Raw genomic sequence first — 25,877 nt, 5'->3', positions numbered from 1 at the left:
AACATGCTTTAGCATCAAGGTGCTATTTCTTTAATTAAAGCACTACGCTGCCACTCAGCAGGGGGCTTCATCAACATGGCTGCATGGTCCTGTAGAAATGAGTCCAACCTAGAACGACATCCTGAAGCTTGAGGGCTTTAACTCTTTGATCAGTGTGTAACTGACTGACAATGCAGTGTGTAACTATCAGGTGACATTCTATTCATTGGAGTGACCTGCCAATAACAACAGGAGGGTGACTGTTTGAGGCATGAGCTTGCCGTTTATTATTGTTATCAAGAAGTTACCATGGTTACCTGCATTGAAATACAATACGATAAACCTCTAAACCTTTGTGAGAAAGCTCCAACTCCATGACACGGGGTAGAGAGCTACTGGATTATTACACAGACAGTATATCTTATTGGCAATTAGATATGTTTAGCAAGTACATTCTCCTTGTACAATATACAAGTTAAAAAATATAATTTGTCTTGTTTGTTTGCATTGATAAAAAAAAAAAAAAGTTTTTTATGCTGTCCGGTTGACAAAGTGTTTTCAGGTCGTTAGGTATTTAAGTATGGAGGCGAGACTGAAGAGCACAGGTTTGTCAAACAGAGTATAACCAAAACATACTGTATAATACATATGCATAGGGAGGCACATCTATGCATGTAAATGCTTTATGTGACAGAAACAGACAGGAAACAAGAGAAGAATCAGTTTCTTCATGATCAGAGGAAAACAACAACAGAATTCAGAAGAGAAGACCAGGCATTGAGGAGCAGGCAGCTGAAACAGCAGTATTCTCTGGACACACTCACACCCTCTTTTTCTCTCACACACACACACACACACACACACACGCATACGAATCCTAACACACCACGATACATAAAACACCAGAAGCATGCCACAGACTAGTGTTCGACAAACAAACACACACAGACAATGAAAGGGCACACTACATACAGTGGTACTAAGGATCCCCTTACTCAGTCAATGGAGGGTCTCCACCCAGCAGAGAAACAAACAAACCATTCAGAAAAACAACAACTGCTCTGATACCCCAGAAAAGGATGAAGACACCGATCTAAAGTGTTTCCCAGCACAGCTGATCCTAGATCAGTAGTTACGGGTAACCTGGAGCCCCAGAGAGGCTGAGAAAAGGAATGTTCTAGTCCTCCCTCGTTGCTAAGGATGGCAAACTTACATCGACCAATCCAATAGTTTTTCAATCACGAGGGGGAGTGAACAAGTGCACACTTCGGAGAAAAAGTTGGGAAAATGAGAACGTAACCCTGGACATAAAGACCAGGACAACTTCCTCCTCAACCCTACCTGCGTTACACAAAGGGCTGATCTGAAATGGCACCCTATTCCCTAATATATATATATATATATATATATATAAATACTTCTGTCCTCATAAGGCTCTGGACAAAAAGTGTGCATAGCACTACATTGGGAATAAGGTGCAATGCCAAACAAAGACAAAGCGCTTTAAGCAGTAATCATGTGTAGAATGGAAGGGTTGTGTTGGCGAAAAAGCTAACGTTATGTTAGATATGAGATTAAGTGGGTAGATAGATTATTACCATGATAAAGTACATACAAAACACATTATATATTCAATTACTGTATCATCATCATTAACCTGGAAACAACCCTTTCCAGAATACTGTAGTAGATGATAAGCACTTATTTCCATATGGACAACAGACCAAGAAAGTAATGTGGTTTAGTGTGATGCACCTAGCAAAATAATAAACAGAGACTGAAAACTGCACATTCAACCGTGAAACACCAATGTAGAACAAAGGAATTTGCAACGGACTCCAACTGTGTGTCCTTGACCAAATGCAGCCAACCAACAGTGGGCCTGTAGTTTCCATGACAACCACAACAATTAATACTAAAATTGCCAGAGATAACAAAATGTGCGGTAGCTTCTCGAAACAGAGAAAATTAAGTTCATGTGGTGCTTCAAAAAGTACACAGCAGGCATTCATCTTTAAAAAGAACAGAAGAAGCACAAAATGTAATAGTATCATTATGATGTTTGTTTAGAAAATAAAAAAATATGAACAACTTTTTTGGGGCAGCCTGTTGGACTGGAATAAACAACAAGTTACCCCAGAAACTCAGAAACAGTTTCCATAATAACTTTGACACAGAAGAGCCTGGGAGGAAGCACCCAACCTCTAGCCTCATCCCCTACTGTCTGTGCTGTAGACAACTCTTCTAACATTTGTTGTCATAACAGGACTTACATACAGTATGGGGCGAGGCTACCCCACCTCACCTCCAGAAACTACCAACTACCCTCAGACCCCACATTAGTGCTTAGTGGGACCACAAGGCACCCTGGGAAACGGAGTTCTAGCCAACATCTCCCCCCAGGGTACAAGGCTTGGGCTGTAGCCGTTACTTTGCTATGGGAATGCTGCGTTAAGGACATCGGTGTGAGGAATGGTAACTAAGGGAGACTGAGTACCACATACTGTGGCAACAACAAAAAACATGTCAACAAAAACATGAAATAAAAAAAACATTTAAAAAGTATAAAATGTCTTTAAAAAGGCTAAACCAATATCCTCTCCAACATACTGAATAGTAATCCACTGGGAAGTTAGAGACTACAATACCCAGAATTCTTCCTTCAGTAACAGAAAACACAACACTCTATATTACCACTGGAAATATCCCTTTTTTCTCAGAAAATGGTTTAACCGGGCAGAGGGAGACCACTGATACCACTGAGACGTTCGATGAAACCATTTTGGTTTTTGGCACAGGCCTTTTTTCCCCAACTCTGAGAAGGGCTCACTCATCTCACTAGCTCACAATAGACAAAGTAGCTATGTGTTTCTTTCTTTTGGTTAATAAGAAAAAAATACACAAATAATGAATGGCAAAAAAGGGAGAGAGAGTGGAACAAAGACAAACACAACAGGTTAGCTAGGTTGTTCTCCCTCTGGTGAGCAGCGTGCTGCTAGTCTCAGCCTGGGTCTGGTCTGAGACAGGTCTAAACTCAGGCTGAGCTTTAGTTTAGGGATTTAGGCTTGTTATTAAATTAGGTTATTAAGCTCGTTAGGGCTCTCCAGATAATCACAGTGGTTTATGAGGGGACTAGACGGCAACTGTTCCTGGAGAGAGAGGGGGATGAGGAAGAGGAGGAGAGAGGGAACAAAAACCCCTCCGTTAATCTCGGTTCTCTCGTAGACCTCTCTCAGATTTTTGTTTTTCGTAATTTTACATTTTCTTCTTTTCATTGTAGTAATTGTGATCACGTCTCAGACGTTCAGGTGCGGCAAAAAAACGTACATTCCTGGGAGAGGCAAAGGGAAGGAGATGTCAGGTCGTTTACAAAAAATAAACAGTCCCAAAAGGTCCAACCACAACATGAACTCAAGACATAGTTCCTGTAGTTACCTGGGACTGGGACATCGTTGGGGTCATAAATTCAATCTCATCTGTAGCTCTTCTGCTGCTGCATCAGACCAACGTTCTCATACACTCTGGAGCAGTCCTCCCTCATTCTATACACACACACAGAGGGAAACACATCAGCCAAGGTATTTCTCAACTGAAACTGACTAGCTGAGCGCTAGTTTAATTATACACTGAGTATACCAAAGATTAGGAACACCTTCCTAATATTGAGTTGCACCCCCCTTTTGACTTCTGAATAGCACACATACACAATCCAAGTCTCAATTGTCTCAAGGCTTAAACATCCTTCTTTAACCTGTCTCCTCCCCTTCATCTACACTGATTGAAGTGACATCAATAAGGGATCATAGCTGTCACCTGGATTCACCTGGTCAGTCTATGTCATGGAAAGAGCAGGTGTTCTTGTTTTGGTGTATACTCCGTGTAGTAGCTGCTAGTTGGTAGGTACTCACTCTGCACAGGTGGGGGTGGGGGTGCAGGGAGGCAGAGGGCTCTGCAGCTGGTCTCCACCAGTCAGGTCAGACAGAGAATACTTAATGTTGGTGTACTCCCTCCCCTTTATCTTACTCTTCTGTTAAAGAGAGGAGGAAGGAAGGATGGATGTTAGAAACAGACTTTCACAACCACTCTTATTTACACACACGGACACATACACCCAGGGACACACACACACGGACACACACAGACAAACACGGACACAGAGAGAGACACAGACAGACACAGACAGACAGACCTGTTCCTCCTCTATGCGTCTCTGTAGTGTCTCTATGTAGTGCTGGACTGCCATGTAGATGAACCTGTACTGGGCCTCAGTCTGAACCATCCCAGACCGCTGGGAACGAACCATCTGGATGCTCTTAGGAACGTCTATGTCACAGTCCACTCCTACAGAGACAGAAGAGGTTAGACTAGGAACGTCTATGTCACAGTCCACTCCTACAGAGACAGAAGAGGTTAGACTAGGAACGTCTATGTCACAGTCCACTCCTACAGAGACAGAAGAGGTTAGACTAGGAACGTCTATGTCACAGTCCACTCCTACAGAGACAGAAGAGGTTAGACTAGGAACGTCTATGTCACAGTCCACTCCTACAGAGACAGAAGAGGTTAGACTAGGAACGTCTATGTCACAGTCCACTCCTACAGAGACAGAAGAGGTTAGACTAGGAACGTCTATGTCACAGTCCACTCCTACAGAGACAGAAGAGGTTAGACTAGGAACGTCTATGTCACAGTCCACTCCTACAGAGACAGAAGAGGTTAGACTAGGAACGTCTATGTCACAGTCCACTCCTACAGAGACAGAAGAGGTTAGACTAGGAACGTCTATGTCACAGTCCACTCCTACAGAGACAGAAGAGGTTAGACTAGGAACGTCTATGTCACAGTCCACTCCTACAGAGACAGAAGAGGTTAGACTAGGAACGTCTATGTCACAGTCCACTCCTACAGAGACAGAAGAGGTTAGACTAGGAACGTCTATGTCACAGTCCACTCCTACAGAGACAGAAGAGGTTAGACTGTAGACACAGATACCCTTGGGGTCTGAACAAAGCAGAAGCTTTCTTTATGGAGACGATCTCATGTAGCACAAATAGATTAAGTATTTGCACTCACCTTTTTCCCTGATGACATCAATGAGGATGTCAATCACTATGAACGTTCCTGTTCGCCCGATACCAGCACTGGAGAGAGAGAGGGAGTGAATTAGAGGGCAACAGTACACACAACTGTATCTCTGTGTGTGTGTGTGTGTGTGTGTGTGTGTGTGTGTGTGTGTGTGTGTGTGTGTACCTGCAGTGCACCACTATGGGCCCAGCCTCTAGAATGCTCTCCTGTTTGAGGTTGACCTCCTCTAGGAAGTCCAGAACACCGCCGGGGTCTGTAGGGACACCATGGTCCGGCCACGCTCTGAAATGGTACTGCCACACTGTCCGCTCTGTGTTACCCTGAAACACACACACACACACTGATAAGGACACACTTAAAAAAACAACAACAACAAAAAACAGTCCCTCCTCTTACCTGTCCGACCATGGACAGTTTGAGTTCTCGCAGGATGTAGTCGTGAGCAGACGTCTCTTTGACGTTGCGGACACGCATGATTCCATACTCCTTCAGAGCCGACATGTCTGGCCAGTACTTCACACACTTACTCTGTGGGGAGACAAAGCATCTCAATTGACGTGCATACTTCTGCTCCAAAGCAGCGAATGGGGATCCATAATAAATACAAATACAGCAGCAGTTCACTGAAACCTATGAAGCAGCTCTCCTGGTTTTCAGAGATGCTTGAAATGGAGAACCACAACAGCAGTCAGCCAGTTACCTTTCCCCGCTCTACCTCCTTGGTAGTCATGACGATGACCCGGGAGTTCTCCTGGAAGACCATCCTCCAGAAGTCACTGATGGTGTACTGTAGACAGCCCTGTGTGGCGATGTACGACTTCTTCAGCTTGGTGCTGTTACACTTCAACTCCAACTCTGGCTAGAGAGAGAAAGAACACGGAGTTCCACAGAGACAGGCGCTGGATGTAGTAGTGTGTAGAGGAAAGCAGATGTAAGTACATTGCAAGATGAGTAACAGACAGCGGTTGTCTTAGCAGTTCACGTCACACACTCAATGAATGAAAATAAAAAAACAAGACACGGCACAAACTGTAACAGTAAGCTTGCATAATAATTTGCATCTTGTAGAGCTGTCACATACAGGAAATTGCAGACTATGTTTGAAATAGAGCTGAATGTAAGTGTATGGAGTTTACCATGATGTCATTTTGCTCCCATAATGTGTGTCTGACAGGTGTGTGTGTCCTGAGGATGAAGTGAGTTTACCATGATGTCATTTACTACCATGATGAGATTGGCGTTAATATAGTCCGAGCCAGCCTCAGATCCATCCCCATCATTCAGCACCACACGAGTGTGATCAACTAGAGAGAGAGAGAGAGGAGAGAGAGGAGAGAGAGGAGAGAGGAGAGAGGAGAGAGGAGAGAGGAGAGAGGAGAGAGAGAGAGAGAGAGAGAGAGAGAGAGAGAGAGAGAGAGAGAGAGAGAGAGAGAGAGAGAGAGAGAGAGAGAGAGTCAGGATTAAAATCAGACTAATATCCAGGCTCTGCATACTTACACAACAGGGTGGTCAGTCAGTTGTGATATTTGATAGGGCAGGATGTGTGTGTGTTCTCACAGGGCAGGATGTTCTTGTATCGGTTCTTGTTCTTGTTTTCAGCTCTCTGCCCCTCCTTACGGCTGTAGAGCAGCTTACACTCCTGCTGCTGCAAAGTCTGGGCAGGACAGAGGAAACGGGTTACTTGTTAAAAGTCTATGGGTATCTGCTGTCTATGGGTATCTGCTAGCAGATACCCATAGACCTCCAGTCATTTCGCTAATGTTATTTAGCAATTGCACTAGCGTTAGTTAGCAACTTCCTTCAAACTGCACGCAGAGACATACAAATTGTATCCACGGGTTCATCTGACTCTGGGGAAGTAGATAAAGGGCTTCATTGCAAACATCCTGAAGTATCCCTTTAAAATGTATCCAACGTTTTGTTTTAATCGATTTGATTTATTCAGATGTGTAGCGTGGCTAGGTTATCGGGAGAAAGACAGATGACATGTGAGAATGTAGCTTGAAGATGTACAACAGTATAAAAACTTTTCCTGACATAAGAACAACACTACATTAAATAAAATAAATTCAACGCAATGGCGCGTGTCTTACCTCAAACTCTTCCCAGAAGCCCTGTTTGACCTTGTCCGTGGCCTCGGCCAGTTTACTGAGCTCTCTCACTCTGCTCTCGATCTCTGCTGCGTTGATACGCGTGGTGTTCAGGGGCTGGGGAGAGACATATACAAGTTTAGAAACACAATAAATCTATGGATTATTAAAGTTTCGGAAAGACTTAAAGGGCCTAAATGATCAAGATCAGGGTAATGATATCTAGCTTTCTGACAACAGAGAGACAGCAGGCTGAAGAGCTACCTGTTTGAGTTGCAGCACTGTGCCCAGTGTCTCCACCATGGGGTTCTTCTTATAGTGCTCCACCAGGTCTGTCAGAGAGTCAAACTTCTCTCCTCCACCCACGTCATACTTCAGGTCATGCTGAGAAACACACACAACAACACAACCTTGATCACACTATGTGGACCGTCGTTTCACCCACAGAGATATGCGAGAGGCTCTTTGACTATTTTAAACATCATGTAGTGTATCCGTGGTCTTAAGTCACATCTTTAGAAAAAAATGACAAAAAAAGTGAATTAATTACCTGGCAGCGGATCATGACGTGTGTGACCTTGGGCTTGTTGTCACTGCTGTCCGTCTTGTCGTCGCCGGTGCGGACGGACAGAACGAAGTCTCCGGGGTGGCTCTGGCTCTCTCTGACCAGGAAACTACCGTTCTTTCCCTTCTCCGTCAGCAGCTTCTCAGCCTCCCGGCCTGACAGGTGCCCATGGAACCACCTGGGGGAGACACACACACGGTTTATAGAACTCTACTGACATAGCCATCAAATCCACTGGATTGGTGGCTAAAGCAGAGACGGACTGACACTCAGGCTAGAGAGGTACAGACAAACACCCGTGTTGTGTCAGTGTTAGGGCTCACCTCTCAGAGGTGGGGTCAGCACAGTTGAGGGGGTATTTGAGCTCGATGACGTCGCCGTTCTTCTCCTTGAGTTGGCCGTGGTGCTCCATGTAGTACTGAACCAGCTCAGCCAGGGTGGCGAACTTCTCCCCCCCGTACAAGTCATAGTAGTCCCCCGTGTTCTGGATCTTAATGTGGGTGACCGCGCCGTTACGCCTGCCCAGTGGAACACAGGATTGAGAGAAAAATGAAATATTAAAAAACACACCCCCCATCTAAAACTGAAACAGTCTGGTAACCAGTCGGTGGTGAACTATAATCTTCAGTTGGCCTAATCCTTTATAATAAAGGGAAAGGATAGAGTATAAATTGGGAAAGTGTTTTCTTGTTTACTTGTATGCTGTAGGCCTAACTAAACTAAATAGGCCCCATAGCTATTTCTTTCTAAAATATCAGTGTGAACCCAGCCTACGGTAGCTCCATTGTCTGGTGATCTGGTGCTACAATAACTCACCTGACAGAGAGGGTGAAGTCTCCAGGGTTGCTCTTGCTGGGTCGGGCTAGGAAGCTCCCGTCCACCCCCCGGGTTAACAGCAGGTTCTCAGCCTCCACCCCTGTGATGTTGGGGTGGAACCACCTAAACACCACAACAACATCATCATCACCAGCAACATCACAGGTCAACTAGCTTAGCTAACTGCATTTGGAGTAATAGGCTACACAGCTTAAATACAAATAAATATTTCCAGCCACAACAGACTCATGGAACACACCACAGCCATGACCAGCTTTCACAACAAGGTAGCTGTCCTTGTCCTGTCTATAGTTTCATTTGGATTTCATCATAACTCTATTGTAAATGCCAGTGAGTCATCTTCCCAGCTGCGTTCAGGGCCCTCGACTTACCCTTGGGGAGATAACAAGCAGTCATAAATCACAGGGATCACTGGCAGCCTAGAGAACATATGTGGCCTGAATATAATGGTGTGTAGTTTCAAGTTTTAATGTCACAAGCACAAGTACAGTGACATTCCTTTCTTGTAAGCTCCAATCCCAACAATGCAGTAATCAATAACAACTTAACACTAAAAATAACAAGGTAAAACAAAAACACATGAGATATAAAAATAAGAACACGAACAAGTAAGCAAGCATAGTATATACAGGGTCAGTTCCAGTACCATATTTACAATGTGCAGGGATACTGGATCGATAGAGGTAGATATGTATGAGGGTATGGTGACTAGGCATCAGGATATATGATAAACAGAGTAGCAGCAGTGTATATGATGATTATATGTGAGTGGGTGTGTGTAGAGCCAGTATAAATGTATGTGCATATGATGTGTGTGTGAGCAAATGATGGAGTGAGTGTTTATGTGTGTGTTGGAGTATCGGTGTGTGTAGGGCCCTGTGAGTGTGTAGGGCCCTGTGGATGTGCATAGAGACAATGCAAAAAAATAAAAATAAAAGAATACAAATAAAAAGGTCAACTCAGATAGTCCATGTAGCCATTTTGTAAGCTATTTAGCAGTATTATGGCTTGGGGATAGAAGCTGTTCAGGAGCCTGTTGGTGTCAGACTCGATGCACCCGGTACTGCTTGGCGTGCAGAAGCAGAGAGAACAGTCTATGGCTTGGGTTGTCGGAGTCTAACAATTTTCCAGCCTTCCTTTCACACCGCCTGATATAGAGGTCCTGGATGGCAGGGAGCTCAGCCCGTCAGCACCACCCTCCAAGCAGTGATGCAGCCAGTCAAGATGCTTTCAATGGTACAGCTGTAGAACTTGTACTCAGAGATGTCATGGGCACAACAATGCAAATCAGAAGAAAGAAGATATTGATTTGGGGGAGGGTCAAAGTCAGTGATGTACGACTAAAGGATGATGTGAGAATTATCAGGAAATCCTCATTAATCAGGAAAAATCACGTGTACAGTGAGAGACACTGAACAATTGAAGTCAGTATCCATTTACTGAGTATGTTGAGGTTGGTTTCTTTCTAAATAGTATACAAGCCTGTCGCCCAAACTGAACCAGATGCATTGAACCCCCTAGGCTTCTCAGCTGGAACTGACAGCTAGGTCCCTTCCCCCAATGGTAGCTAGTTAGCTAGCTAGATTGTCTTGTTAGCAATTGTTAGCTAAGCATTCATATTTATAATTGATAACTAAACACGTCTCCAAAAATCGTGAACGGCGCATGTTATGGGCAGATAGCTTGTGAATAGCTCACACACAGCATTCAAAGGTAACTGCATTGTGGGCTTCAATTTCACGGATGCCCATTGCCCAATAAAGAACCTAGCTTGCTAGCTACTACATACTAACGTTAGTTACTAGTTAACCTAATGTTGCTGACTCGAAAACACGGACAATGCACATCCTTGTCAAATACGATTTGTTTTAGGTCGTTAACTGACGATCACATGAATGTATTCATCATCATCATCATTATCATCATCATTGGGATTATCTCGAAAATGTAAACAGTTCTAGGCTAATGTTAGCCGACAGGCTAGTTAGTTGTCTACCTAGTTTCCATCAGATTGGTTTCCATGATCAGTCCTTACCTCCGAGATGTCATATTTTTTCAAGCCTTGTTTCCTCGCGCTTGCGTTAGTTCCTACAACTAGCTGGCTTTTCCAACTATTGTGCGTTTCTTCCGCAGTCTACTCCCAGCGAAAATGCCTCGTAAGGTCCAGACTCCGCTCAAAACGGGCACAAAAACATTGACATCGATTGGAAATTTTAACAGCAACAAAAAGTCCATAGGCCTCAGCCCGGAGACTTCTGAGAGCGAGTCGATTGTTGAAACGTCACCAGACATGCGACACACAAAAAAAAATTCAATCGCATAGCGCTGACTAAATTTGACCCTCGCTTTATCCCGTTTAAATCCTTACGTGGCAGTCTCACCGAAGCTAGCTAGGAAGTTTACAAAATATCCTCTATAGCTTGTTCTGAGGCTCCTGCTGCGATACATGTGCAATTTTAGGGGATATTTGAAATCGCTGGTACACAGAGAATCTACAATTGTCACGTAACGCTAGCTAAAATCTAAGCATGTTCACGGCTTCAGAGATCGTTGTTCTTCTTGGGTTCATGTCCGCAACAGCGTCCGGCTACTTCGTTAGCATAGACGCTCATGCAGATGAGTGCTTCCATGAGCGGGTTAACTCGGGAACCAAGATGGGCCTGATGTTTGAAGTTGCTGAGGGGGGCTTTTTGGACATTGACGTTGAGGTGAGATGGAATTTGTGCTTTTGTGATTGATTTGGGTTCACTTGCGCAAAGATGGTGGGGAGTGGCCAGCGAGATGGCTAATGTCGCTAGCTAACGTTATACAGGAATAATTGTTAGTTAGCTAGCTACTCGCTGCCATTCCTAACAGCTGTCAGTGTCACATAACTTGAAACAGGTCATCCACATTTCTTTGACAGCCGACTATAGGTACTGCTCCACCACATTATGCATTCACCAGCAGATAGTTGAGAATTGTAGTCATACAAATTAGATCCATATTTTTAAGGGATTTCACAAGTAGGTAAGATGTTTGCTACCATGTGGTGCAGACCGCCCCAATTCCCCAACCACTGAATGAAATATTTTGCAAAAACGGTCCAGACAATTTTTAAAATCTTGATTAGAGCGCTAGCACACCACAACTATGTTGCAACATGAGGTGTCTAATATTTGTATGATATTGTCTAATATGTAGATAACAGGACCTGATGGCAAGCAGATCTACAAAGGAGACCGAGAGTCCAGTGGAAAGTACTCCGTGGCAGCTCACATGGATGGGACCTACAAGTTCTGCTTCAGCAACAAGATGTCCACCATGACACCCAAGATCGTCATGTTCACTATTGACATTGGAGAGGCACCCAAGGGACAGGACATGGAGACTGAAGGTAAGCTTTAGTTGTGTGTGTGTGTGAATTAAAGGTAGAATCAGCGAAATGACACTGCTGTGTGCAGCACCGCAGATATTGAGATGAGCGAGATGTATGACTTTGCTCTCACACAGTCACACACAGTATCTGCGCATGTGCACGGGTTCGCTTCCTGCTGATGACAGCGTGGTAGCCAGGGCACCAAAACAGCAGAGAAGTTGAGCCTCGCGTTTCAATACTTTTAGTTTTTGCGGAAATTGACCTACTATGCTGTTTACTTTCTGCATCTACATCATATCGCTGAGTCTACTTTTAAGCTCTATTCTTCATATTTGTCAATTGCTATAACGGATGATCACATTTCTGTTTTCACATACTATTCCTCTTTTCTTTATGGTTCTATTGTTCTCTTTCTCTTCATCCTTTTGACTGGGTTTGACTGTCTTTCGCTTCACCCAGGTGGAGAGAGTTGGGATGGTAGGATTCACGCCTCGCCTGGAACTATGTTTGCCCAAATGCATTCGGTTTCCTCTAATCTGAGTTGAATGAGTTTTCCAGTGCAATCTAATGTTCACGAATCACCACTTAGTTACATTAGTACATGTTGCCTGGGAATGATGTGAGGAAAACGTGTCTGAAATAACCCCTCACAATTTATAGATGCAGGAATATGTTGTGTGCATGATTTGAGACATCCAAGACAGAGACTAGTAATGTTGTTTTGCAGAGTGTTTTAATTGACAAAACACAACTTTGTTTGGAAGTTGTGTGTCTTCATTGTTTACTCTAATATGCATGTAATTTTCAGTAGAATGTTGTGGATTCTACGATGATCCTAATTGGTTGGTTGTGTGTTCTGTTCCAGCCCACCAGAACAAGCTGGAGGAGATGATCAACGAGCTGGCGGTTGCCATGACGGCTGTCAAGCATGAGCAGGAGTACATGGAGGTCCGGGAAAGGATACACAGAGCCAGTGAGTTACACTGCACGTGAAATAAGTGTCAGAGTAGACTAGTTAAGAACTTCATTGTTATGTTGCGTGTGCTGCAGTGTTTAGTGCTGACAGTTGGTCTTGAACTTATTAGTCATTGTTTTCTGTTTTCTTTCCATCCAGTCAATGACAACACAAACAGCAGGGTGGTTCTCTGGTCGTTCTTCGAAGCCCTGGTCCTGGTGGCCATGACTCTGGGACAGATCTACTACCTGAAGAGGTTCTTCGAAGTGCGCCGAGTTGTGTAACACCTCCAACCTTCCCACTGTGACTTCCTGTTGCACTGTTATCTCAGCACAGAGACAGCAAAACAGTCACACCTTGGAAATAAGACTCTTGGCAGATTTCAGTAAAAGTCTGAGTACAAATTGGATCCCTTTGTTTTTTTAAAAATGTTTTACCCTGTTACCACTTGTTATTTCCATATTCATGTGCTTGTTACTGTTGTATGTGTTTTGAACTCTAGGCCTTTCAAAGATCATAGGGTTGATGATGTCAAGTTTGATTTATTTTCTCATCGCTGCGGGAGCAAATTATTTGTTATGGATTACTCCACGCAGCTTGGTCAACTGCAACTACTAGCCATGCACTAGCCAAGGAGGTTGTCTGTCTGTCTATAGTCAGTGGATGGGCTGTATAAAGTAACAAAACCAGGACCGGCATTTGCGAGATGCACACTGATGTTTATGCAAGAATGTATCCCTTATTTGACCCATTGTTTGGACCCCTTTGCAATTGATATGATGAAGTAGTTGATATAAAGTATGCATCAGCTCAAGGTGAGACACTTGGGGCTTGTTCAGGAGAGTGAAATATCACAGAACGTTCACGTAGAAATGTATTGTGCAGAACCGACATGCTTCTGTTATGTAGAATAAAGAATTGTGTCCAAATATCATATTTCTATCAGCAACTTTCTGAATGTTGCATCCTGCTAAAGATCCCTGAATATCTGAAGGAGTTTTATTGTCTGGGAAGCAGATGTTTTTGCTCTTTTTGCATTTGAGTTATAGATCCATGACACATAATCCTTCTGAATGTGTACACAGGGGCAGTGCAGGGATAACCTTTCTACTCCCATTTTACCACAGATGGGTTATAGTCGGTCAGCGTTTACTCAAACCTGGCCCTGGGGATCCACTGGGTGTGCAGGGTTTATTCTAGCTCATCACTAACACACCTGATGCAACTAATCAATTAATAATTTAACCCTGGATTAGTTGATTCAGGTGTGTTAGAGCTGCGATGGCACAAAGCCCCGGACCCCAATAGTTGCCCAGAATCAGGAATGAAGAACACTGTAATAGATTATATTGAGTGTGGGCAGGGGGCTGAAACTATTTTTATTTTATGTCATTTAGCAGATGCTCTTATCCAGAGCGACTTACAGGAGCAATTAGGGTTAAGTGCCTTGCTCAAGGGCACATCGACAGATTTTTCACCTAGTCGGCTCGGGGATTAGAACCAGCGACCTTTCGGTTACTGGCACAACGCTCTTACCCACTAAGCTACCTGCCGCACTACTATGTTATGATTGCTGAGGTGAGGTGAGGTGGTTGCTTCAACATTTTTTTGGGGGACTGGTTGTAGTTTGGGGTGGGGAAGGTTGGGAGCTCTACTTTATGTGGCAGTAAGCCATTTTTTATTTTCTGGTGCATATTCAGTGTGGTGCAACATTCAGAACATAGGTATGTTGATGTATAAGAATGGACATGGCTTTCCATTCCGCTAGAGGATTAATTGTAGGCCTATCCTGTCTATAATCTATACACTATATATCTATCTGAAACACCATAAATGTTGTGTCTTACTGAATATGCCTCAGTTTTGTACTTTACATGATCTGATAAGCTCAGATGTAACTATCACGTGAGACTGGAGTGACTACTGAGGAGAAATTAGGTCAAGTGACTCCTGTACATCAATGAAGTTCTGCAGCATGTACCTGTAAAAATGTAAAGAAAGATGCTTGTCTGTGGATCCAGGTTTAATAAAACAAATACAATATTCTTAAAAGATGCTGTTTGTGTTTTATTTTTGTCTAATCTCTTGACATGTATTATTTATTGGTAAAAAAATATATATTTTACAACTATTGGGGACTAAAGATCACTGAAATTATTCAGAATGATGAACTGCCGCAGGCAGTACAAATATTCATAGATGTTCCGATTTCCAGCCGGACTGTAAACATCGATGTACAGGAAGTCGGTACAGCGTGGATTGTGGCTGCATTTCCAACATGGAAAACACAACTGAAGGAAAATGGGATAGTTTACCCGTTAAACTTAACGACGGTATTATGCAAACGCTCGATGAGCTTGGATTTACACATATGACACCAGTTCAGGTATTAACATTTCTTTACAGTTTTCGTTTATTTCACTCACATGCCATAGCCAGCTATGCTATGCTAACTTGCTAGTTAACTAGCTCCTCTAATTCAATCTCCACAGTAATAATTTCAATATTTTTATATTCCAGTCTGCCTGTATTCCACTGTTTATGCGAAATAAAGATGTGGCTGCCGAGGCTGTAAGTATGACTTGACACACATTATTGTTTACCATGTAACTCGGATGTTTTGGTACTGCATTTCTCCAGAACCAGATTGCATAGGTAGCTAACTATTGGAGGGGGAAAGATATAAGCAACACAAATCTTCTCGTTGCTGTTGCAGGTGACTGGCAGTGGAAAGACACTGGCCTTCGTGATTCCCATCATAGAGATACTTATAAAGCGAGAGGACAAACTGAAGAAAATGCAGGTAAGGTTTGGGTTATTTCGTTTCTTAGACTTGTTATTGCAATGGTTACCGTTTGAGTATATGTGTATGGTTGTGAGTCACTTTGACTTTTGATATACAGTATTAAACTGTGAGACGTTATGTTTCACAGGTTGGTGCGCTGATTGTCACGCCAACAAGAGAGCTGGCCCTGCAGATCAGTGAGGTGATGGGCCAGTTCCTCCAGAAGTTCCCTCAGTTCAGGTAGGAGGACAGCCAGCGGAGAGATAAAACCGGAGACATGAATACAGTTCAGCAAGCTCTGTTCCAGATCTAAAATTGTAATTGTTCCAAGACTCATATTGTAATCCTGTTATGACCTGAACTCTTCCTCTTTCAGACAGATTCTGTTGATCGGAGGGAGCAACCCCATTGAGGATGTGGAGAAGTTCAAGGAACAGGGGTAAATATGCTCTTCCTCTGATCTCACACAAAGATGGGAGCTTTTTTGTGCCACTTGTTTTTATCTCCAGATCTGATGCCATACAGCAAGCCTGTAAAGATACAAAAGTATTTCCAGTCCCACGTTAAATCAAGTACAACTTATAAAGGCTTTATATAGCATACATAAATGCTTCACAAATAATCTAAGCGTATGTCAGAGTATGTATAAACATGAAGCGTTATGTCACATTTGGCGGCAATTCACCCTACATTAGGAATGGTTATGTCACCCTTTATACACCATTTACAGAGTATGACACACACTTATAGATCATTTGTGAAGCATTTATTTAGTGCTTATGAGTCCTTTATATATGCAATATAAAGCCTTTATAAGTTGTACTTTGTTTAAAGTGGGACTGGATTCCCTAACTGACAATTAAGTATTCTAAATCAATGAGGTGTCTCTTCCAGGGCCAACATATTGATCGCCACCCCGGGCCGTCTGGAGGACATGTTCAGGAGGAAGGCAGACGGTCTGGACCTGGCCTTGTCAGTCAAGTTTCTGGAGGTCCTGGTCCTGGATGAGGCTGACCGCCTGCTGGATATGGGCTTTGAGGCCAGGTACTATAGTGCAATACAATAGACTACAACTATGCAATACAGTACAGTATTGGACATTAAGGACATGTCCAATACAATATGATTTACTACAGTACATTACAATCACCAGGCTGTTGGACATTGGCTTTAAGGTCAGGTACAACAGCACAGTACACTTTAAGTACTTCACTCTCTCCCTCCCTTTATCTCGCTCTCCAGTCTGAATGTTATCCTGGGGTACCTCCCTAAGCAGCGTCGTACAGGTCTGTTTTCAGCCACTCAGACTCAGGAGCTGGAGAAGCTGGTGAGAGCTGGTCTCAGGAACCCTGTACGCATCACAGTGAAGGAGAAGGGCGTGGCCGCCAGCTGCACCCAGAAAACACCAGCCAGGCTCTGCAACTACTACACAGTGAGTAACATACACTGTTGGGGATTTTAGGTTGTTCAAGTTTGGAAATGCTGGATTCAAAGGATAAAGCAGACCACAACTTTATTTTTTGAAATGTAACTACATGTAATCTAAAATGTAATCTACGTAATTCCCAAAAGTAATTATTTATCATGAGAGGACCATAAACAATAACTAGTAATGCTGCATACTCCAAGAAAGGTTAAAATCCACATAAACAGTTTGTGCACAAAACAGGAAGACCGAAACATTCTCTCAAGGAGTCTGAGACACATTCTCAGAGGCCTCATTATGAGAGCATCCTTATCTCTGTTTCGCTCTCTGTCCCAGCCTGTGCCATAAAATTACTCATGGTCTATAAACCATCTGTCTAAGTGGAGACACAAACACAGGAAAAAAGACTAACCATGACTGATTCTATCTGTTATTTCTTGTTTGTCAGATCTGCAGAGCGGAGGACAAGTTTAACAGTCTGGTAGCGTTTCTTAGACAACACAAACATGAGAAACAGCTGGTGTTCTTCAGGTATGTATCCTGCCTACACAGCTCTCCATGTTAAAGTGTCTCACCATGACTACAGCTACCTCTAGTATTCTACTTAATGGCCGACTATATTCATCAACACTGCAGACTGTGTGTTTTCTCTCTCCCTCAGTACGTGTGCGTGTGTGGAGTACTTTGGCCGAGCCTTGGAGGCCCTGATTAAGAACGTCACCATCCACTGCATCCACGGCAAGATGAAACACAAACGCAACAAGATCTTCTCAGAGTTTAGGAGCCTAAAGGGGTGAGTCTTTTATCCCTTGCTGTTAGCTCAGCTGAGGAGAGCATGGGTTTGACCTTTGCATTGTAACGTAACGTTGTGTTTCAGTGGTATCCTGGTGTGTACTGACGTCATGGCCAGAGGCATTGATATCCCAGAAGTCCACTGGGTATTGCAGTACGACCCCCCTAGTTGTGCCAGTGCCTTTGTGCACCGGTGTGGACGGACAGCACGCATCGGTAACCAAGGCAACGCCATGGTCTTCCTGCTCCCCATGGAGGAATCTTACGTCACCTTCCTGTCCATCAACCAGAAGGTATGCCCTTTGTGTTTCCCTCTCCATCCCTCTCCATCTCGCTTGCCTTCCACGCTCTCTCCGCCCCTCTCTCTCTCTATTTAAAACCAACCTGCCCCTCCCTTTCTCCTGACAGTGTCCTCTGGAGCAGATGGTCCCAGTGAGTGACGTGGTGGATGTTCTGCCCAAGGTGAAGGCCCTGGCTCTGGCAGACCGGGCCATGTTCGACAGGGGCATGAGGGCATTCGTCTCCACCGTACAGGCCTACGCCAAACACGAGTGCAGCCTCATCTTCAGGGTCAAAGGTCAGAACAAATCCCTTTTACCTTCCCTGTGTACAGACCCTCAAATATGAAAATGATCGATTGTGTTGTTAGATTGTTTATGCTATGGTCTGAGGAGAATTATGTTTATGATGTCATCCTCCTCCTGTCATTGGTCAGATCTGGACTTTGTTGCGCTGGCCCGTGGCTTCGCCCTCCTCCGCATGCCCAGGATGCCCGAGCTGAAAGGGAAGAACTTCCCAGACTTCATAGAAACGACCATAGACACAGACAACATCCGCTACAAGGACAAGCAGCGGGAGAAGCTGAGGCAGAAGCTGCTGATTGAGTTGAAGGTGAAGAGAGAGGAGAGGGCCGCTGCCCCCAAGAGACACAACGATAAGAACAAAGCCTGGTCCAAACAGAAGAACAGGAAGGACCGCAGGAGGAAGACTGCTGCCAAGAGGAACCGGGATGAGGTATTTAGTCTTTTAGAGCGTTAAGGGACGGTTTTCCAGACTCAGATTAAGCCTAGTCCTGAACTAAAATGCACTTTCAATGGAGATTTCCCATTGATATATACATTTTTAGTCCAGGAAATGGGCCCTAAAATGCTTTCAGAACATCTTTAAACATGGGAGCAGGGCCCATATGCAGAAAGAAAGTAGGACATCAGATGACTGTTAATTAACCCTTTGTGTGTGCGTGTTCTCTTCAGGGCTCGGATATGGACGATGAGGACATGAAGGAGCTGTTGAAAGACACTCGTCTCCTGAAGAGATTGAAGAAGGGACAGATCAGCGAGGAGGACTTTGAGAAACAGTTGACAGCAGGACCAAAGAGCCAGAGGAAGACAGCAACAGGCCCCTCAGAGGACCCACCCAGCTCAGCGGGAGAGGAGGACGTATGAAACAACACACCGGTCAGTGTTTTCCCCAATGTTCTATCAGCAGGTCAGGCTGTCCAACTAGCCCTGTTGACCCTGGAAAAACAGAACATTTTTTATATTTTAGGGGGGCCTTTATGCCCCGCCTAGAGAACAACCATAGGGGAAACACTGCCTGTTACACTAAGAAGCAGGCCAGGACCACCCATTGAATGTTGAATACACTTAAAATAGAGCCAACTGTTTTGCATCTATTACTCTGTTATGAACCAGAGAGATTCACCGCCTTTCAGGAAAGTTTTATGTATACAGTGTAAAGTTATGTGCAACATCATTTTCTAATTAACAATCTATAAAGATACAAACTGATTCACCAGTCAGTGTCCCTTTGAGTGTTTTTATTGCAGTGTTTTGTTTTAAGGCACAGTTATAAATAAAGTTTGATGAGTTCATCGCTGACGGCAGAGGGGGTGAGGACCCCCAGGTCTGTGAAGAGGAGCGTGATGAGGGAGGGAGGGGTGTAGTCGATCATGGGGTGTTCCTCTGACAGGTCCGACACAGTCCTCAGGGTGTCGGCTTTGTACTGCACAGAGAGGAGAGAGAGATGGGTTAGACAGTACTGAAGAGTACCAGAGAGAAAATAGAATGACAGTTCAGATAGAAGCGCCATGAGATGGAGCCAAATCCAAAATTGAGAAATTGCCATTATCAATCATCATAAGTCACACACGAATGTCAATGGGAGATTTGCACATAATTTTGAATTGCATGTGCATATCTCCAATCAGCCCATGGCACAACATACAGTGAGTACCTTCAGAATGTATTCATACCCCTTGACTTACTCCACATTCAATGTATTTTTTTCTACCCATCTACCAATAGGTGCCCTTCTTTGCGAGGCATTGGAAAATCTCCCTGGTCTTTGTGGTTGAATCTGTGTCTGAAATTCACTGCTCGACTGAGGGACCTTACAGATAATTGTATGTGTGGGGTACAGAGATGAGGTAGTCGTTCAAAATGTATTTTATGTTGCAGTGAGTCCATGCAACTTACTATGTGAACTTATTTAGGCTTGTCGATGTGCCCTTGAGCAAGGCACTTAACCCTAATTGCTCATGTAAATCGCTCTGGATAAGAGCGTCTGCTAAATGACTAAAATGTAAAATAACAATTGGGTTGAATACTCTTTGATTCAAGACATTCCAGCTTTTAATTTTGAATACATTTGTAAAAAATGCAAAAAACATAATTCCATTTTGACATTATGCAGTATTGTCTGTAGGCCAGTGACAAAAAAACTAAACAATTTAATTAACCCAATTTAAATTCAGGCTGTAACAACAAAATGTGGAAAAAGTCAAGGGGTGTGAATACTTTCTGAAGGCACTGTATATATTGCTTGCAGGCTCTGAATGGTAAATTGTCACCTTAACTCTGTCTGGGACATCCTGCTGGTTAAGAGGGTAGAGACGGACGAACTTGAAGCTCTCCGCTACCACGTAGAAGGGCTTGTTGTGGGCTTTGGAACACACTGCCATCTGATAGGTTCCAATCTGTACAGACAGATCAACCAACACTGTCATTTGCACACTGCTACATACTACAATACAGGGTTGACTTTATTATTATGAGTTTATGGTTCCCAGAACACACCTTGTTGATGATGCCTCCACTCTCAACAACTCCTTCTGCTCCTACAATAACCAGGTCCACCTTCTCCAGGACACAACTGTAGGTGGAAAGATATAGAAAGGAAGATGCATCTTTAACCTTTTAAGACAGATAAGCAGTGGTAGTGTTTGGTATAGTCAGTATTTACCCCACAGCAGCATCCAGGACCACGGTCACAGGAATGTTGAGTCTCCTCAGAGCATCAGCCATCTGTTTCCTGGTGAGGACACAGACAAACAACACGTCACACAAACTGTGTGTGTGTATCTTACGTGTTCGATTCCCCCATCCTTGTTTGCTTTGGAAATGTGTGTGTGTGTTGTCTCACCCGGCTGTGTCTGGCTGGGACTCTGTGACGTAGACGGTGAAGCGTTTCTTCTCGGCTGCAGCTTTCTCCAGCACCCTCAGCACTACTCTGGAGGAGGAATGGGTCAGGATTTTCTGTGAGAGAAAGAAAGAGATTTGTTCTTCAAAAATACATCTTTCTTATAATATTCTTGGAATTGTATATTTTTGGTATCTATCAAAATCAAGTTTGCCAAACTTAGGCTCTGGAGATGGCTCATTAATTTGACCGAAAATGTCTGCCGCCGTGACTCACTCACCGCCCCGTCTTTGATGAAGGTGTGGCAGAGTTTGGCCACCTTGGTTCTGGAGAGAGAGATCTTCTCCAGGAACAGCTCTCCTCTCTCCTCCATCACCCTCTTACAGCACGCCAGGTCCTGAGACAAACAACATGAAGGGGAGGGAGGGTTTCAGGGGGGGTGAGGCCTTCAGAGAACTCTGACCTCTGCCGAGGTGAGGGTGTGTAGCGGCATGTGTAGTCATTTTTTCAATTTGTGGTATAATTCCAATAGAATGACAAAATTAGAGGGGATAGAATGGAAAGTATTTATACTTGGTTTTTATTTCATGACAGAAATACCTGAGTGTGTATTTCTGTTAATTTTTATTTATTTATTTAACCTTTATTTAACCAGGTAAGCCAGTTGAGAACAAGTTCTCATTTACAATTGCGACCTGGCCAAGATAAAGCAAAGCAGTGCAATAAAAACAACAGAGTTACATATGGGGTAAACAAAACAAAGTCAAAAATACAACAGAAAATATATATACAGTGTGTGCAAATGTAGCAAGTTATGGAGGTAAGGCAATAAATAGGCCATAGTGCAAAATAATTACAATTTAGTATTAACACTGGAATGATAGATGTGCAAGAGATGATGTGCAAATAGAGATACTGGGGTACAAATGGGCAAAATAAATAATAATATGGGGATGAGGTAGTTGGGTGGGCTAATTTCAGATGCGCTGTGTACAGGTGCAGTGATCGGTAAGGTGCTCTAACAACTGATGCTTAAAGTTAGTGAGGGAGATAAGAGTCTCCAGCTTCAGAGATTTTTGCAGTTCGTTCCAGTCATTGGCAGCAGAGAACTGGAAGGAATGGCGGCCTGGAGCGCATACTACAGGTGGGTGTTGCAATGGTGACCAATGAGCTAAGATAAGGCGGGGATTTGCCTAGCAGTGATTTATAGATGACCTGGAGCCAGTGGGTTTGGCGACGAATATGTAGTGAGGACCAGCCAACAAGAGCGTACAGGTCACAGTGGTGGGTAGTATATGGGGCTTTGGTGACAAAACGGATGGCACTGTGATAGACCACATCCAATTTGCTGAGTAGAGTGTTGGAGGCTATTTTGTAAATGACATCGCCGAAGTCAAGGATCGGTAGGATAGTCAGTTTTACGAGGGCATGTTTGGGAGCATGAGTGAAGGAGGCTTTGTTGCAAAATAGGAAGCCGATTCTAGATTTAACTTTGGATTGGAGATGCTTAATGTGAGTCTGGAAGGATAGTTTACAGTCTAACCAGACACCTAGGTATTTGTAGTTGTCCACATACTCTAGGTCAGACCCGCCGAGAGTAGTGATTCTAGTCGGGTGGGTGGGTGCCAGCTGCGTTCGATTGAAGAGCATGCATTTAGTTTTACTAGTGTTTAAGAGCAGTTGGAGGCTACGGAAGGAGTGTTGTATGGCATTGAAGCTTGTTTGGAGGTTTGTTAACACAGTGTCCAATGAAGGGCCAGATGTATACAAAATGGTGTCGTCTGCGTAGAGGTGGATCTGAGAGTCACCAGCAGCAAGAGCGACATCATTGATATACACAGAAAAGAGTAGGCCCGAGAATTGAACCCTGTGGCACCCCCATAGAGACTGCCATAGCTCCAGACAACAGGCCCTCTGATTTGACACATTGAACTCTATCTGAGAAGTAGTTGGTGAACCAGGCGAGGCAGTCATTTGAGAAACGAAGGCTATTTAGTCTGTCAATAAGAATGCGGTGGTTGAGAGTCGAAAGCCTTGGCCAGGTCGATGAAGACTGCTGCACAGTACTGTCTTATCGATCGCGGTTATAATATCGTTTAGGACCTTGAGCGTGGCTGAGGTGCACCCATGACCAGCTCGGAAACCAGATTGCATAGCGGAGAAGGTACGTTGGGATTCTAAATGGTCAGTGAACTGTTTGACCGCGGCAGCTTCCCAATCTCTGGGGATCTCAGACGTTACGAAAGAGAGGTTGAACAGGCTAGTAATAGGGGTTGCGACAATTTTGGCGGCTAATTTTAGAAAGAAAGGGTCCAGAATGTCTAGCCCAGATGATTTGTAGGGGTCCATATTTTGCAGTTCTTTCAGAACATCAGTGTATATGGCCCTAACCTGGTGCTCCAGTGATGTGAGGCTGATGAAGCGAAGGAACAGCTCCCCTCCAGAGGACACGGCTACAGAGGAGTCCACACCTGTCAGACAGTCTGTGGCCCACTTCAGGCTCTCCCTCAGACCCAGGATCGTCTCACCTGAACGGGGGAGCAGGGAACAGAGTAACATGGAGGGGCTGATTGTATCCAGAGATCGAATTATGGAGATCATGGGCCCTTCAATAATTTAGGGAACTGTCATAAAAGTATGAAATACCAAACTTCTATGACAAAAATACACTATTTTGCTTGGTATGATTTTGACATCGGTATGACTAATAGGCAGAAAGGAGAGAGTGGTCAGACCTTTGTCTCGTCTGAGGAACTCCAGCAGGGTGCGGATGGCTGCTACAGCAGAAGCCATGTCAGGGTCTGTCCTCATCTGGGTCCTGAAGTACTCTACCAACTCTGACAGGAGAGAGGGAGAGCAGTCCTGGGTCACACTAATGACTAGCCAACTCAGTAGTACTCTACTCATGAAGACAATAGCTATGTTTGTCTGTTCAGTTGGTTCATATTTCTCTCTCTCTCTCTCTCTCTCTCTCTCTCTCTCTCTCTCTCTCTCTCTCTCTCTCTCTCTCTCTCTCTCTCTCTCTCTCTCTCTCTCTCTCTCTCTCTCTCTCTCTCTCTCTCTCTCTCTCTCTCTCTCTCTCTCTCTCTCTCTCTCTCTCTCTCTCTCTCTCTCTCTCTCTCTCTCTCTCTCTCTCTCTCACACACACACACACACGTTCAAATCGACCCCTTAGCATTCAATATGAGAAATGAAAAACATTTTACAAATAAAATGTGATTGATTGCCTGATCAATCCCCCCCTCTCGCTCTCTCTCTCTCTCACACACACGTTCAAATCATTCAATATGAGAGATGCAAAAGCAGTATGTTATACACGTACCTACTACCTACCTTCTTTGTTCATTTTCGAGGACTGTTGCATCTGAATTCTAACTACCGGTAGCTAGCTAGCTATATTATCGACGTTTAGTCAAAGATTAGTCAGTGACAGCAGTGGGCACTGGGCAGCAAATGGAAGTATCTACGAGGTTGAAAGTTGGTTTCTTATTTCTTCGCAGGATGCCAAAAGTGCAGTCACACGTTAAAAACACATGTATCAGTTAAACCAGAGAATAAACCATGCGAAATCTTTTTTTCTAGACGTATTTCTGACCATTTCAGTCATCTGTCATCATCATGTCGCAATCTGATGACGTAAACTATTTGAAGGCTTCTTCTGCTTCTTCGATGAGGTTTAACGGCAGATGGTATCCAATGAATGTTGCATTACCGCCACCTACTACACTGAAGTATAACTCCCTTATACTTTGCTTGAAAAATAAATAAAAAACGAATACCCTACAATCTAACCCTACACACTCAATAAAATCCCACCACCCTACTCCACTATTTAAATATATTTAATCCTACCTCAGGCCAACAGCCTGAAAGGATGGGACACCACCACTTAACACACACTGTAACTCTTCTGACGTCAAGTCTCGCACACCCAAATACCTCTCTGCAGCAGCCACCACAACCTACATTTTGTGTGACTTACGTTCCATCCCTGCAGTACAGTTGATAACCATTGCTATAAATATAAAATCCAATCTTGCTGAAACATATATCACTTGTTGGCCTATCCCTCTGTACTGGTACAGTTCTACTACTCACACCACTCCTCTCAGGATCCCTCACCCTTGACCCATCTTCCTCTACTTTCTTCACTGCCTCACCATACAACAACTTCTGCACTACTCTAACCCTGGAAACCTCAACCTGCCTCTCTCACACAGGATATTCTGATTCCCAGCCCCATGGGCACCCCTACAATTAACACATACCACTACTTTCCCCAATGCTACACATTCATTTGCCTCATGCCCTTCTGCACAATTCTCACAACTAGGAACCTCCCTCCTACACACTGCTGTCACATGCCCATAAGCTTGACACCTGTAACAATGTAATGTATTCGGCACAAAAGCTCTTACGGGATAACTTATATATCCTAACATCACTTTGTGCTCTCATTCACTTCCATTTCTCCTCATCTTTGATCCGGTGTACAGCTCACTCTGCTTACACTTTCTATCATTCTTCTTTAACAAATCATCTCCCTTTTTTCTGCCATTTTTAACCGACTCAAGTTCACCCTCTT

At 43.9% G+C, this 25,877-nt stretch overlaps 4 protein-coding genes across 8 annotated transcripts; 2 read left to right on the top strand and 2 right to left on the bottom strand.

Annotated features, from left to right (window-relative positions):
- Nucleotides 1-236: 236 nt before the first annotated feature.
- Nucleotides 237-10,812, bottom strand: LOC121573868 (tyrosine-protein phosphatase non-receptor type 11-like). The gene is made up of 16 exons (XM_041886228.2): nucleotides 10,592-10,812; nucleotides 8,536-8,658; nucleotides 8,043-8,237; nucleotides 7,705-7,897; nucleotides 7,419-7,538; nucleotides 7,158-7,271; nucleotides 6,622-6,718; nucleotides 6,271-6,368; nucleotides 5,765-5,923; nucleotides 5,461-5,592; nucleotides 5,230-5,384; nucleotides 5,053-5,120; nucleotides 4,169-4,320; nucleotides 3,888-4,006; nucleotides 3,415-3,521; nucleotides 237-3,310 (listed from the first exon to the last, which is right to left on the bottom strand). Exons 1-15 carry the CDS (start codon nucleotides 10,603-10,605, stop codon nucleotides 3,452-3,454), a joined length of 1,809 nt encoding a protein of 602 aa, XP_041742162.2. The 5' UTR covers nucleotides 10,606-10,812; the 3' UTR covers nucleotides 237-3,310; nucleotides 3,415-3,451.
- A 104-nt stretch (nucleotides 10,813-10,916) lies between these two features.
- On the top strand, nucleotides 10,917-13,803 carry LOC121573870 (transmembrane emp24 domain-containing protein 2). 2 transcript variants are annotated; one of them, XM_041886234.2, is made up of 5 exons: nucleotides 10,917-11,264; nucleotides 11,740-11,932; nucleotides 12,374-12,391; nucleotides 12,780-12,887; nucleotides 13,029-13,803. In XM_041886234.2, exons 1-5 carry the CDS (start codon nucleotides 11,085-11,087, stop codon nucleotides 13,151-13,153), a joined length of 624 nt encoding a protein of 207 aa, XP_041742168.1. In that variant the 5' UTR covers nucleotides 10,917-11,084; the 3' UTR covers nucleotides 13,154-13,803. The 2 variants fall into 2 exon arrangements, with proteins under 2 accessions (XP_041742168.1, XP_041742169.1); XM_041886235.2 differs by lacking the exon at nucleotides 12,374-12,391 and having other exon boundaries at nucleotides 10,919-11,264.
- A 1,299-nt stretch (nucleotides 13,804-15,102) lies between these two features.
- On the top strand, nucleotides 15,103-19,669 carry ddx55 (DEAD (Asp-Glu-Ala-Asp) box polypeptide 55). Its single transcript, XM_041886227.1, has 13 exons — nucleotides 15,103-15,255; nucleotides 15,390-15,440; nucleotides 15,586-15,672; nucleotides 15,803-15,894; nucleotides 16,031-16,093; nucleotides 16,549-16,698; nucleotides 16,897-17,086; nucleotides 17,529-17,611; nucleotides 17,742-17,873; nucleotides 17,958-18,165; nucleotides 18,281-18,449; nucleotides 18,588-18,886; nucleotides 19,126-19,669. The coding sequence occupies exons 1-13, from the start codon at nucleotides 15,148-15,150 to the stop codon at nucleotides 19,315-19,317; spliced, it is 1,824 nt and encodes a 607-aa protein (XP_041742161.1). The 5' UTR covers nucleotides 15,103-15,147; the 3' UTR covers nucleotides 19,318-19,669.
- Nucleotides 19,670-19,676: 7 nt separating this feature from the next.
- On the bottom strand, nucleotides 19,677-24,918 carry LOC121573869 (translation initiation factor eIF-2B subunit alpha). Of its 4 annotated transcripts, none has more exons than XM_041886231.1 (9): nucleotides 24,615-24,918; nucleotides 24,028-24,129; nucleotides 23,684-23,820; nucleotides 21,573-21,689; nucleotides 21,296-21,408; nucleotides 21,116-21,184; nucleotides 20,950-21,025; nucleotides 20,724-20,849; nucleotides 19,677-19,876 (listed from the first exon to the last, which is right to left on the bottom strand). In XM_041886231.1, exons 2-9 carry the CDS (start codon nucleotides 24,101-24,103, stop codon nucleotides 19,721-19,723), a joined length of 870 nt encoding a protein of 289 aa, XP_041742165.1. In that variant the 5' UTR covers nucleotides 24,104-24,129; nucleotides 24,615-24,918; the 3' UTR covers nucleotides 19,677-19,720. The 4 variants fall into 4 exon arrangements, with proteins under 4 accessions (XP_041742165.1, XP_041742163.1, XP_041742164.1 ...); XM_041886229.1 differs by having other exon boundaries at nucleotides 24,626-24,918; XM_041886230.1 differs by having other exon boundaries at nucleotides 20,730-20,849; nucleotides 24,626-24,918.
- Between the last annotated feature and the right edge of the window lie 959 nt (nucleotides 24,919-25,877).

This window comes from Coregonus clupeaformis, chromosome 9 (assembly GCF_020615455.1).
Source record: "Coregonus clupeaformis isolate EN_2021a chromosome 9, ASM2061545v1, whole genome shotgun sequence".
Classification (NCBI taxonomy): domain Eukaryota; kingdom Metazoa; phylum Chordata; class Actinopteri; order Salmoniformes; family Salmonidae; genus Coregonus; species Coregonus clupeaformis.
Note: the sequence above shows the minus strand (reverse complement) of the source record. Positions and strands in the feature narration are given on the sequence as shown.

Bases quoted from the DNA above. Each gene is read 5' to 3' on its own strand.
- LOC121573868 (XM_041886228.2), bottom strand. The intron at 5,924-6,270 runs GTAAACTCACTT...TTCTCTCTCTAG, and splicing joins TGGTAGTAAATGACATCATG to CCAGAGTTGGAGTTGAAGTG. The intron at 5,385-5,460 runs GTAAGAGGAGGG...TGTGTGTTTCAG, and splicing joins AACTGTCCATGGTCGGACAG to GGTAACACAGAGCGGACAGT.
- LOC121573870 (XM_041886234.2), top strand. From the start codon at position 11,085: ATGTTCACGGCTTCAGAGATCGTTGTTCTTCTTGGGTTCATGTCCGCA. The intron at 11,265-11,739 runs GTGAGATGGAAT...TCTAATATGTAG, and splicing joins TTTTGGACATTGACGTTGAG to ATAACAGGACCTGATGGCAA. The intron at 12,888-13,028 runs GTGAGTTACACT...CTTTCCATCCAG, and splicing joins GGAAAGGATACACAGAGCCA to TCAATGACAACACAAACAGC.
- ddx55 (XM_041886227.1), top strand. From the start codon at position 15,148: ATGGAAAACACAACTGAAGGAAAATGGGATAGTTTACCCGTTAAACTT. The intron at 15,895-16,030 runs GTAGGAGGACAG...TTCCTCTTTCAG, and splicing joins CAGAAGTTCCCTCAGTTCAG to ACAGATTCTGTTGATCGGAG. The intron at 17,612-17,741 runs GTATGTATCCTG...TCTCTCCCTCAG, and splicing joins AAACAGCTGGTGTTCTTCAG to TACGTGTGCGTGTGTGGAGT.
- LOC121573869 (XM_041886229.1), bottom strand. From the start codon at position 24,656: ATGCAACAGTCCTCGAAAATGAACAAAGAAG. The intron at 20,850-20,949 runs GTGTGTTCTGGG...CTGTCTGTACAG, and splicing joins GTGGAGGCATCATCAACAAG to ATTGGAACCTATCAGATGGC. The intron at 19,877-20,723 runs GTGACAATTTAC...CTCTCTGTGCAG, and splicing joins ATGTCCCAGACAGAGTTAAG to TACAAAGCCGACACCCTGAG.